We start from the raw sequence: 13,201 nt of genomic DNA, 5'->3' as shown, positions 1-13,201 counted from the left end.
GCTAAACAAAGAATAGCGAAAGAAAAGCCATCATTTTTATTGCTACTACTTATTTTCCGTTAGTATAGAAAGCTCAAAAAAGCAGGGCAGATTCTAAGAGATATTTCTTAGCCTCTAGGAAATGCATTTACATTTTCTGATAAGCTGGGAAAAAAGGTTAAGTTTGTATTCTAGAATTGTGTACAGTTTACGTTTAGAGTCCCTATGGGTAGTAATTGTCATTATTGTTTGAGTCACTTATCATTTGTATTTACAATTTGTGACTTTAAGCTTCTATTTTTATGATAAAATCAGTATTAGCAGACACACACACACAATAAGCAAGATTAACAAAGTTTGTTTATTGATCCTTTCTGTCCACCTACAGTCATTGCCTTTTGCAAGGTGCCTGTAAGGTACAAGATTTATAGCTGCCACATTCCTTCTTAGGATTTTTTAAATTGCCATTTTCTTATTATTTTAATATGAATGTGACTAATGTGTTGAACATTAGATACAGAGTATTTTTCTTAGCTACTTGCTATTAGATATTGATCAGTGGAATAAAGTTATCGAACAGCTTGGAACACCATGTCCTGAATTCATGAAGAAACTACAGCCAACAGTAAGGACTTATGTTGAAAACAGACCTAAATATGCTGGATATAGCTTTGAGAAACTCTTCCCTGATGTACTTTTCCCAGCTGACTCAGAACACAACAAACTTAAAGGTACTTTTTATAAATATATATATTTAACTCCATTTGGTGTGTGTGCATATGTGTCCATGTTCTTATGAAACATAACCCAAAGTTATCTCTGGGTGGCGGAACGAAGTGAGGTTTTAGTTATTTTTTTCTGTAATTTTATGTTTTTTAATCATATATATGACCTGATTTTATAGCAAAATCTGTTTTTCTTGAAACATATACTTTTTAGTAAATGATAATTTCAAGTTTCTAAAATTTGTTAATAATTTGAAAACCTTCGTGAAATGCGTGCACATTAACGTCATTATTTTTGCAGCCAGTCAGGCAAGGGATTTATTATCCAAAATGCTGGTGATTGACGCGTCTAAAAGGATCTCTGTGGATGAAGCGCTCCAGCACCCGTACATCAATGTCTGGTATGACCCTTCGGAAGCAGAAGCTGTAAGTTCTTTTCTTAATGTTTGAAGAATGTACTGTACTCTCAGAGTTAGAATCAAAGTTAGGTTTTGGAGGCAGCTTTTTAATTTTAAATTAAAATATAGATAAATGATGATGGCCTTTTGCTGTTTTTACATGAAAAGTACCTTAAGTTCATGAGCACATCTAAGCACCTTTGATACAAAATAAAATTACCTCCCACTGTTTCTTGCCTTCTTTCCTTGATAGCTGATCTGATGAGCTACAGTGTGGAGTGCTTTCAGAAAACATCCTAATTTAGCTATAAAACAAATTAGTGTGTCCAATGCATAGCACAATTCTGTGATACAAACAAAATGTGGCAATTTCAAAAACTGGAAGAAAAGAAAGACAAACTTAAAGTCTTTTTTCTGTCATGAAGGAATCTTTCAAAACTCATCTCTCTACGTAAGAAGATGGTTGATGATGGATCAGTCTTGGTCTACGCTGTATTTTTACAAGCCTTCTGTCTGGCTAATATTTCAGATAATTATGAGAGTTTATAGACTGCCAGTACACTGACTTAATTCTTGTTGCCTTATGTTTTTCAGCCACCACCAAAGATACCTGACAAGCAGTTAGATGAAAGGGAACACACGATAGAAGAGTGGAAAGGTAACACTTACCAGCTTCTTAGAGGGGAAGCTGAAAGAGCTTCTGGGTTTTTATGTGGATTTATTCATCATTTTAGGGAAATTATAGATATTTCCTATTATTCGTAAGTGATATTTGGTCATGTGATTGTTAATATTTTTACAAAAGTAGAAATTAAGTCTCCTTCCCTCCCTGACTTAATCCTGATCTCTCATGTTCCCCACCCCAGACACAGACACATTTAGCGCTTTCTGGAATTTTTATGTTCTTCCATAGTCTACAAGTATACAAGTGTGTTTAGTGTCTCTCCCTTGTCCCCTCCCACCCTGTTTTAATCACAAATGGTTTTATACTGTGCACACTTGCTCTGTTGGTATAATCACGTCTTAGAGATTCTTCTCTCTCTCTCCACGTATCTGGCTCATTTGTTTAATAGCTGGTTAGTGTTCTGTTGTGTGGCTGTGTCACAGGATCTATATCCAGTTCCCTCTTGAAGAGCGTTTAAGTTGTGTCCAGTCTCTTATTGTTACAAGCAACTCTATAATGTTCTTGTGCATGTGTGAGAACATGCCTGTAAGAACAACCCTACAAGAAGATTTGCCAGGCCGAAGGATATTTTTAAATTATTTCCTAACTACTCTTAAAAGAAATTGTAGCAGTTTACACTGCCCATCAGCATTGTGTAGGAATGTCTCCGTTACCCCTACCCTCACCAACAGAGTGAGTTAAGTTTTAATCTTTGCAAATCTAATATAGTAGTTTTATTTTATTTTGAGAATGTGGTTGAACATTAATAATGCTTGGATAGTCATGGAAATGTTAAAATCTCTCTTTCTTTAGAAGATTCCCTGGGACATTTGGGCCAGGTAATTTTTAGGTTCTGTTTACCTCCATTTGTGGTATTGTCATTTAGTGTTTTGACCACTTTTGTAGCTATGTGACTTTGGGCAAGTCACTTGACCCCCTTTTTCACCTAATCTTAAAATGGAGAGAAGACATGTTATTAAGAGCTAGGTGCCTAAATACTTGGAAGGCTGGTGAGCTATAAACCTGAACAGATAATCCATCTGTAAATTTAATGGGAGGAGTGAATTTGATTCTTTCTTCTGAGGGGTAACCTGAGATCAGTTTTCTCTGAGTTGACTTTGGAAGACATATAGTTAGATTCTGTGGAGCCCACCGGAATGATAGGACTGGCAAGAACCTAGTGCATCTGTATATGTAATAAGTAACATACAAGGGTATTATTACTGAGAACCAGAGTATGTATTAACATATCTAACCTGATATTTTTATATATCATTACGTTTACAATAGACAGTTATGGTGTTTCATGAACTCTTAAAAGGCCACCAATTGTAAAACACATCATTATGTACCACTAAGAGAAAACACTGCCAGTTACACTGCGTGATTGATAAGATGCAGCCCAATTTCAGAGATACTAAACTGTGAAAAAAGCACATCTTAAAGTCAGTGAAACATAGTATTTTCCTTTGTATAAGGATAGATAGATCTGAGATTTTTGGTTACTCTGAACATGTTTACCTTTATTCTGTATCTTTTTCTCCTAGCCCCAAGTGCAGTTCAGTAATCACCCACAAACTGCCTTTTACAAGATCTGCTTAAGAGTTTTATCATAACAGAAAGAAAAATCCATTGCCAAAGCCATTAGCTACAGATTACTTTGTCTAGTTAGTTCTCCTAATTAGCTTTGGTTCTTCTGCCTTAATCCCTTTTCACAAAGGGGTGCTGTTTTCTCTCTTCTCTTTTTTTTAGTCCTCCTATCTGCAATGCCTATCATTCCGTTTTGTTTCTTTGAAGAAAAACATCTCCCATTCTCTCCTCCATCAAGACTTCCTGTTTCTCCTTCCAAGCCCAAGGAGGTTACCATAGCAAGCAAACTTAGGTGTCTCTAGTTCCTGTTCATTCCAACATATCCACTTGTCTACCTTATTGTCTTCGTCGATGTTGTCATCCCCTGTAATCAGAGACTCTATCAGAAGTTTGAAGAATACGCAGACTTCTTGACATTCTGCACAACATTTTTTTCTCGTACCTTTTTTCTCAGAGGAGGGTTCGTTGCTTTTATGCAATTCTCAGAGAATTCCATGACTGAAAGAAGATGAATAATGACGATGTAGTATCCACTAGAAGGTTCTTCTCGAGTAGACATTCAGACTCACAAGGTGCATCACACTTTACGTTAGATCACTTAGAAGAATATGAGGCAGGAGCGCATGCTCCAGCGGGGCAGCCCCTGGGCTGTCTCTTCAGTTGGAACAGTCCTCACAGCAGGCCCCCCACTGTCCAGAAGCCTAGTCAAAGAGCAGGGTTCCCATGGAGAAAGCTTGACAGTGACAGCATGTCATGCTTCAATTTATAAGGAGTTGAAGCTTCCTTTAATAAAAATGTATTTGTATTCCATTCTGATTAAAGAAGCTTCCACACACTCTTGCACTTAAATCTTTTAACAGGTATCTAAGTAATAAGCACCTGCGATGTACCAGGTACTATGTTAGGGCTTAGGAAATAGGAGTTAATAAGACAGATGTGACTCATGCCCTCACTGAGACAAAATTAAGCAAGCGTTTGTGGTACAGAATGATGTGTGGTGTGATAGGGCGTAGTACAAAGTGCTGGTGAAGTCAGAAGGTAAAGCTAACTGTTACCAGCTCTGTCCTTAGTCCGACTTTAGGAACATTGGTTACAGCAGAGATTTTGTTTCGTTCAATGTATCATTCATGGTTGAGGATCAAGGAATTATTATTAGCACCTTGAATCTTAGGCTGACACTTAAGGACCCTCTGCCATTGTAAGGACACTATTCAAAGTAATGTGTGTAAAAATGTTTTACTTAAAACATCTGTATCTCGTGAGATTGGCTTTCAGACTTTGAAAAGTTTGTTTTGTGCACCTCTTTTTCAGAATTGATATACAAGGAAGTTATGGACTTGGAGGAGAGAACCAAGAATGGAGTTATACGGGGGCAGCCCTCTCCTTTAGGTTGGTTACAATATAAGCTTGGTTAAGGTTGCAGTTGACTTCTTGTGTTATAATCTTCAGTGGCCTGAAACCTGCAGTTCTTGCCATGTTTATTACCATTATTATTCAAAGTTTACTGAGTATAAGGAATACAATTTGGGTGGTTAAGTTTGAAAGCACTGGTACACTGTTGTACCCGTACGTCATGCTAATATTTCAGGAACTGACATCATAAAACACACATCTTTTCTTATGATGCTCACATGCCATTGAAGAACAGAAATTTAAAACCTTTTTCTGTTGGCGTTGTTGTGTTTAAAGAAGAAATTTCTCACAGTTTAATATACTTACCTTCTATGATTTTAATAGTCTTTACTTTGAATAAATAAAGTTTCATTGCAAAATCTGGTACATGTAATACCAGGTTACCATCTCTCTCACTTTGGTATTTTTTGATTTGTTGAACTAAGGCAGTAACATTAAAACTGCCATTAGAAAGTGTTCTGTCTCTAAGAAGAAAACTGGTTTGCGGGAGATAAACGTTTTCTTATATGATAAGCTCATGTTATGTTTAATTTTAGTACTTGTAAAAGCATAAAGAATTGAGGGGCAAAGTTGAATGGCAGGTACATGTACATATGAAGTAGACGCTGCATGACAGACACTGGTGGTTTAGGCACTTGTAGTCACTTCAGAGGGCGTGGTTTCCCAGCATCTCGTGGAGGCCTCTGTCTGGCGCAGACTTGTGGCTTCAGAGCTTAAGACACTTGGATGGCAGAGGTGAAATAGGAACTGAGCCTTGAAGGCTGAGTAGTGTTTCAACAAATAGGTCTTGAAATTTGAGTAAAACTGTGTCATTTTAATTATTTCTTTAAAACTTTTCTATAGTCTAAGAAAAAAATTGGATATATCTAACATCTTGTTCATGGGTAAGATTTTAACTGTAGTTTCAGATGCCCATTTTGTTGTACTATAATCATATATTTGTTTAGATAATTTTTGTAGCTTCCTGTGACTTTTTGGGTTATATTTTAGAAATTTAAATTTTTTTGTTTTTTAAATTTTTGATTAGGAATGCAGTCTTCCAAATTATATAGATCCTGTTGAAAATATAAATTGATCTCAACAGCTTTTACCTACAATTTAGTTGGGAAAAAAGCTGTATTATAAATGCGTTAATAACTGAATAATTCATGAGCTTTGTGTTGCTGTACAGCAGTAGGATAGCTGAATTGTTCATGATAGAGGCTGGAGTGGCATTTGAGAAGTCCCTTATTTGGGAGAGTTTCATACTTGAGCATACTGTCTAGGGAGTGGCACCTTCTGAGTGTTCAGTGTTTGAGTAAACTTAATAAGCTCCTGAGATAGATAGAGCAGCAGGATTTGTTCTTAATTTATAAGTGAAAAATTTGGATCCCAAACAACATTTGACTATGGTTACAAAATAATTCAGTGGAAAGGATAGGACTGCAGATTTCTAGACATTTTCTGGGTTCTCACTTATAGCTTACAAAGAAGAGTATTAGTAAATTAAGCTGTTAAAGAAATACTCAGTTCTTGATTATATGCAAAAACAAAGGAGCAGTCTTTGACAAATCAAAATATCAGATCATCGCAATACCATTTTGACTTGATTTTAAAAAATAAAATATATTATTTTTCCTACGAATTGCCTTCCTATCTTTATTTTGGTTTGGCTAGTATCAAAATGACTTTGCATGCCTTTGAGTGTGTAGAGACTCACCTGAGACGGAGGTGACCCGTATACCTGAAATTAAGGATTTTTTTATTATATTATTGTCATTCAGATATTTGCGAATTTGCCATATTGCTTTCAAGTTCAGAAAAATCAAGTGTTTTCTTAGGTATTTGATTTTCAGATTAAAAAGTTAACTATGTAATTATGGTACATTTAAAAGCTAATTTCTATCAGATTAAGAAATCTGGAGAAAATGAAATTTGGATTAAAAACTAGACGCATGAGAAAGTATATATGGCGGAACCCTTTCATGATTTGAATGTTTCACTGCAGGTCTTTGAGTCTAGCCATGGTATCATACGATCAAGACAGGCATATTCTATATGGGTTGAACTTAAGAAAGTGTAGTATCTTCGTTTCCCTTCGTCTGGGAGCCTGCAGGACCTTTCCTGGGTCTAGAAGGTCGATTTCCTTTCTCCTTGTCCTCCCTCCTGTCAGTCTTGAAGGGCTCAGTCTGCTTTCCTTTCCCATTTCACCTCCCATCGCCTGCTCTATTTCTGGTGGTTTCTTTCCTTTCTGTCTCCCAGGGCCCTCCCCAGTGCCCTGAAGATTTGCCTGTTCCCACTGCCCCGGCTGTTTTCCTTGTTGCCTCTGAAGGCAGGCTCTCAGAGGACCTTTTATTCTGTAGTGTTTTTATTGCTCGTCATGGGACAGAAGGGAGGGGGAGTTTCAGATGCTGAGATGCTGGGTTCTGGAGCAGTGGCTTTCAGCCTGCTTAGTTTTCGCTCTGATGGATACCTGAAACTCACCCCAGACATTCTTTTTGCTCACTTTGGAAACCATTGTTTTGTAAATGTGTTCTTAAGAACTTTTGTATAACTTGCGTTATTTAACATACTCAAATTTGGATTCACCCTTAATGTAGTGATTAAGTAGTTCATGAATCACCTCGTGCCTGAATCACCTGTAACATCTCCGCCTCTCCCACTCCCCATGTCATTCCCTCCCCCTTCCTGGTCCGACCCCGTGAGAGGATTTCTCTGTAGGTTAAGGAGTCCTGTTACTTTTTAAAATCCAGGAAATGTTTGTTAGGCTGTACTTCGAGTAAGGGATACAGTCTTCCCCTACTTTATCTGTTTAATAAATCCATACTTACCTTATCAAGTATTTATTAGAATAGAAATAACAAGACCTCTGTTTACCTAACTAGGACACTTGTGTGACTGTGGCAAGTCCTGTAACCTATGTAAACTGGGGCCCTTGAACTGAAGGCTCTTCCAATTAAAATGACTTGGTCTTTGTTTTGGCTTTTACTTTAAAGCAAGTGTACCAGAAGTATTGTTTGGACTTTACCTTGAGAAGATATCACAAATCTGTTTTTATTAGGGCAGTAGTTTTTAACTTTTTGAATTATACATCCCTTTTGAGATTCTCTCTCCAACAAGATGCAATACAGGTAGTTTTGCATGTTTTATCAGTATTATTCACACACAACCTGAACTCAATTCATGAATCTTGCGGTAGGACCATTTCTAAGTGTGTCTTGAACTTAACAGTTCTTGTCTTGAACTGAAAAACAAATTCGTGGAAGGGTAGCACTCCAGGTTTCCAGACGTTTTCTGAATTCTCTTTATCATAACTTGCAATGAAAAGTGTTTGTGAATTAGTGTTGCCTATCACTTGTGATTATTATTGGTGAGGCTTTCAAAGCCAAGAGAAAAATTATTGACCACTGAGGGTAGTCAGTACAGTACCAGTAGCTCGGTCTGCAACTCTGTCTGCAACTGATTTGCTGTTTTGTTTCTCATAGCACAGGTGCAGCAGTGATCAATGGCTCTCAGCATCCATCGTCATCATCGTCTGTCAATGATGTGTCTTCAATGTCGACAGATCCAACTTTGGCCTCGGATACAGACAGCAGTCTTGAAGCATCTGCTGGACCTCTGGGCTGCTGTAGATGACTACTTGGGCCTTGGGGGGTGGGAGGGGTGGGGAGTCGTTTAGTCATTGATAGAACTTCTTTGAAAACAATTCAGTGGTCTTATTTTTGAGTGATTTTTCAAAAATGTAGAATTCATTTTGTAGTAAATAGTTTATTTTTTTTTAATTTCAAGTGATGTAATTTAAAACTTAAGTTGTGTTTTAAAACAAAACTGTATTGTATTTTTGCTGTAATTAACTGTATAATGTAAACCTAATTATTTTATCATGGTTTAAAATTTTTGCATATTTGCTTTATCTTATGCTGCTGATTTTTTTTTTTTACTGAATTTGTAAGATTTTGTTTATCAAAGCAACTATTATGTGGTGACTTGCCTATATCATGAATTATTTAAGATTTTTATAGTTTTTTTATTAGAATTTATTTCAGATGTTTTGTTCATGATGCTATCCTTCAGGGTTATGTGCTTATCAATGAAATAACCCCAGAGGAGTGAGGGAAAATAACCTATAGCCAGTTATATTCAGGAATAACTACTGTAAATGATGAACGTGTTAAAAAACCTCCAATATTTGCTACTTGCCAATCCTAATTTAGTTATAACAATTAGTAGGTAATCCTACCTGAATTTTGGCAAAGCCCCATCATCTAAATGGCAGAATAACTCAGAGCATGTCTTTGAGGATGCTGGGTGTCTACCACCACCCTCCCATCCCCCCCACAAAAAAAGTAAAGTAAAAACAATCTGGTGTTTTCTGCAGTTTGTGGCATGCTCAAAGCTTACGATCACATAAGGTCAAGAGGATTCTTCATGAATAATACATTTCAATGCAAATAAACAGATGGTTCACTTCTACTAGCCATGAGCCTGTTTTTGTACACACTGAGTTAATCTAGGCTGCAGGTCCCAGCAGTGGTCTAGAGTCTGGTCTTTCCCTTTCCTGCAGCCTCCGGCCCTCAAACCTTTCTGGTTTCCTATTAGAGTGTCAGCTGAGCACCAGTTCTCAAGGTGTTTCTGGCCATTTTGTCTTACCTGTAGCATAGTCCTATTCACACTAGCTGTCGGGAGGTTTCAAAGCCTACTTCGATTTCTGTAGGTGATTATCAAATGAGCAATATACCGTTCATCTGAAAATAGTAGCACACAGCCATATATAGGATATCATTTTCTAAGGACTGTTTCTTCACATTGAGCAGAGCAGGCATAAGTGATGGTTATTTAGTCGGAGTCTTTTGTTTTTTATATCTGATTTTCGATAAAACATGCACTGTGGATGTTGAGTAGGGTAAGAATGGTGCTGCTCCTGACAAGTGTATGTTAACTGTTTACATTTTATATCTGCAGAATTATTTCTCTATAACTGAATCTTTCTTAAGTAAAATGTCATTGAAGTCTCCTTATCTCTGAAATATATTGTCTGTAATGCCCCAGGCACCTTTTGTTATTTTTGGAACAAGAGGGATTCCATGTAATGAACTGGGAAATGCATACTTAAATAATAAGCGACAAGGTTCCAGGCAGAGAGCCTGCTGGAACTAACGACCAACAGGAGCAAGAGCTGGCGCAGCTCGACATGCAGTGTCTGAAAGTTTGCTTGGCATGTTGTTTGTATATTTAGTGCGAAGTTCCTTTTGAGTAAGATACTTTAGGTCATTGTTAATGTGCAATATTTAGGATTAGAATACATTAACCTTTTTATATGCTTTGAAATCGTAGGTTTGTTTTTGATGGTTTAAAGTCACGATTTCTAGCCTCTTTGAAAGTTGTCGGCCTTTTTACCAAGCCCTTTTCTACTCGTACAACATGATGTGTTAATTTTGGGCAAATTAGAGTTTTGAGACGGTCACACCTCTTGAATTATAGAAACAAGATTGGGTTTATGATTTCAGCAGAAATTTGAGCATGAGCGTGTTCCTAGTTTATATTAGTTTGACAGTTAATTAGCTTTATTTTCCCCAGGATAGATTATTTCACCATTGCACTTTAACAACTGACGTGCTTTCAGGAGATTCCCATATTTTATGTTTGATTGCAGATAAGCCGTCTCTATTGATACAGATTTCGGTTAAGCAAGGAAAAGCAGATGTTCTTACTGTATGGTTTGTTGTAAATGCCAGCTCCCACTTGCCAACCAGCATGTTTCAGTTGATTCAGATAAAACAAACTCTTATTAATGTAGACTAAAATACTTAACAAATTATATCCTGAAAACAAAGTCTGTTTGTTAAATGTCGCGTGCCCTTGGCTTTTAAAATGCAGTATCTAAGTACAACTTTCTCTCTTCTCTTAAATCTGTTAAGCTAAAGATATACTAGTTCTTGTTATTTTAGAAGCTTTTTGAACCTTTAAGACATCTTAAACATTTGTGTTTTCTTTTTTAAAGAGAAATTACAAGTAAGATTTCTGTCAAGCAGTACTTATGTAAAGCCATCTGCTTATCTGAGAACTTTGGTTTTTCAACTTTCTATGCTTAATATACCCATTGTCTTACTGTTAGAAAATTATTTTGACCAAGATTTATTATTCAACTTAATAGATTAGGAAAGAGACACTAATTCCTTATACATATTTCTTCCTGGTTACTATTCTGTTACCCTCTAGTGTGTACTGACCATTTGTGAAATGATCGTGTTGTTGGGATTGCTTAATTATAATATACATAAATGGAGCATCTCAACTCTTGCATACTGTTTGCTGAACATTTCTCATTTTGTCACACACCCGCGGCTGCTGGTTGTTCCGGGTATGCACTCTTGCAAGTTGATAAAGACACGGTGCATTCACGCCAGACTTCCTGAGAGAAATGCCAGCCTCTTAAATGAGAAGGCTGCCACACAGCCCCCTTAACAAGACGGAGAAGCGTGATTGTATGTAGTGCAGCACGCTTTCCTGTACGCCCTTTTGTTATTCTCTCCATGCCAGTCCTGCTGTGTTTTCTAAAAAGATAAAGGTGAAGAGGCCATCCGTGTCTGATAGTGATGTAGTGAGGTGAGCAGCAGGCGCTGCAGCTGTTTTGGGGTTGCAGAGAAGGTTTGGTCTACACTATCGGCCAGTGTGTGCTACACATGTGAAGACCTAACTACTCAGTGTTGCCTAGGCACAAGCCTGCACAACACTTTGAGGTAAAGACATAGTCTATTTTCAAAAGTACTGTTGTAGTTTGTTTGTGGGTGTTGTCCATTAGCCACTCATTAGCTGTAGAGTGAATGCATGAAGCCCCATGACCCCAGTAAACTTCTCTTACCGGTAGAAAAACCAGACACCACGGTTCTGTCATTAGCGGCCCTCCCAAATGTGGCCTCCGTGTCCTTTACATGTTAGTATGTGTTGTCCTTCTCCTGATCTCGCTTAGGTTTTTCCTGAGTCAGAGGAAACTCATTTTTCCTTAGTAGCAAGAAAGATGAAGAGGTAAAGGGCATTGAAGCAGAAATGTGTAGTTTGGGGTATGATTAGAAAACTTAAGGAAAACAAACGTCCTGATGAATTTCAAACTAACTGCTCTTAGTGAAGTGCTCTTAAGGAGAGTCTAGTAAGAGTCACACTTTCTGGCTGTTTCTGGTTTAGATTCTCTTCGTTACTGAAACTTTTGAGAACTGTTACCTGTGGATTAGTTTTGCACAATGTTCTGTTCTCACAGTAACTGACAAATTAAACTAGGTTTTTATTGAACTACCTCACACTAATTTTCTATGCTTTCCCAAGTGAGCTGTTGCCCTTCCTGTTAGATCTTTACTGAGTGTGAATTATAAATGTGTGTTCAATACTTTATAGCCACTGTCGACACAATACCGGAAAGTATGTAAAAGAAACCCCTTGCCTCGGTAAGAGAGACTCACATGGAAACTCTGTCACTGTATATCTGGGAAAATTGTGTTAGCTGTGCTCGTTGCACATTATTACTGTCTGTTTTTGTAAGTAGGAACCTGCTCATGATATCAGTCCATTCTTTACATTTTGCAAAAGGAATAAATCTTAGTAAATTTTACGAAGAAATAAATTACTTTTGTAGGCCCGATATTTGGTATATTTTTGAGAAGCTCTTAATCTTTTAGCCGAATGATGAAGTTAAACTGAACTAGCTGTCTTCCTGGACTGTGACATCTCCTTTCTCATTGCAGTTCAATAGGTTTTAAACCCTGAAACCCTCAGGATGAGAGTTGACGTTTGCTTTTCTCCTTGTGACGCCGTTCCTCCTCCGTCCCTGTCCCCGTCCTGTGTTTTGTCCCCCTCTCCTCTCCTCTAGACAAAACGAAATGGGGCACTTCGTAGGGAATGCTGAGATCATTACTGTGGTTTTCAATCATTCATGCCCTAGTCATTAAACACACACCACTGGAATGTAAACGATGTTATCTAGTATGTTCATGGTTATAATATTTTAAATAAAAAAGAAAAAAGTGGTATGAAATTAAGAGTTTCTTATTGAAAACAAAACGTAAATTTGTGGTGAACTTTTCTGCAGGCGTTTCTAAGATTTCCCACGGATTGGGAGTAGAACTAGGCAGGTTTCTTAGGTTTGGGTTTTACACTAATTGTGAAGAGCGTAAACTGTCGCCCCGGTTTTCTGGTTTATCTCGTCTCGCTCCTCTGGTGTTTGAAGTCACTAGAGAAACTTTTTTCTAAAAAGGAAGTTTTCTTCAATGGCCTTAACCTAGTTCTTGGTAGCCATATGAGCAGCTGTCACGGCCACTTGGCAAAAATAAATATTTAGAAAAGATCTGTTTCAAAACAAAGCGGGCATTTCGGCTTTGAGCGTGTTCCCGGCTTTTGCCCTGCGTATATTCTCTTTGCCCGTAGTGGGCAGGCTGCCCGCCGGGTGTCAGGGTCACTCGCTG

At 37.6% G+C, this 13,201-nt stretch overlaps 1 protein-coding gene across 38 annotated transcripts in view; it reads left to right on the top strand.

Moving 5' to 3' along the window:
* The window catches only part of MAPK8 (mitogen-activated protein kinase 8), a 99,833-nt gene extending 87,059 nt beyond the window's left edge, over positions 1-12,774 (top strand). For 21 of the 38 annotated variants that reach the window (XM_070615768.1, XM_070615700.1, XM_070615812.1 and 18 more), the window contains 5 exons: positions 528-710; positions 1,006-1,130; positions 1,697-1,760; positions 4,668-4,745; positions 8,234-12,774. In XM_070615768.1, the coding sequence (XP_070471869.1) occupies positions 528-710; positions 1,006-1,130; positions 1,697-1,760; positions 4,668-4,745; positions 8,234-8,250 (467 nt within the window). In that variant the 3' untranslated portion in view covers positions 8,251-12,774. The remainder of the gene's footprint in view (positions 1-527; positions 711-1,005; positions 1,131-1,696; positions 1,761-4,667; positions 4,746-8,233) is intronic. The other 17 variants (XM_070615599.1, XM_070615678.1, XM_070615630.1 and 14 more) reach the window with 1 other exon arrangement.
* Positions 12,775-13,201: the final 427 nt, after the last annotated feature.

Source organism: Equus przewalskii, chromosome 1, assembly GCF_037783145.1.
Source record: "Equus przewalskii isolate Varuska chromosome 1, EquPr2, whole genome shotgun sequence".
Taxonomy (NCBI): Eukaryota; Metazoa; Chordata; class Mammalia; order Perissodactyla; family Equidae; genus Equus; species Equus przewalskii.
The sequence above is the reverse complement of the archived record's forward strand: the minus strand, read 5'-3'. Positions and strand labels throughout refer to the sequence as shown.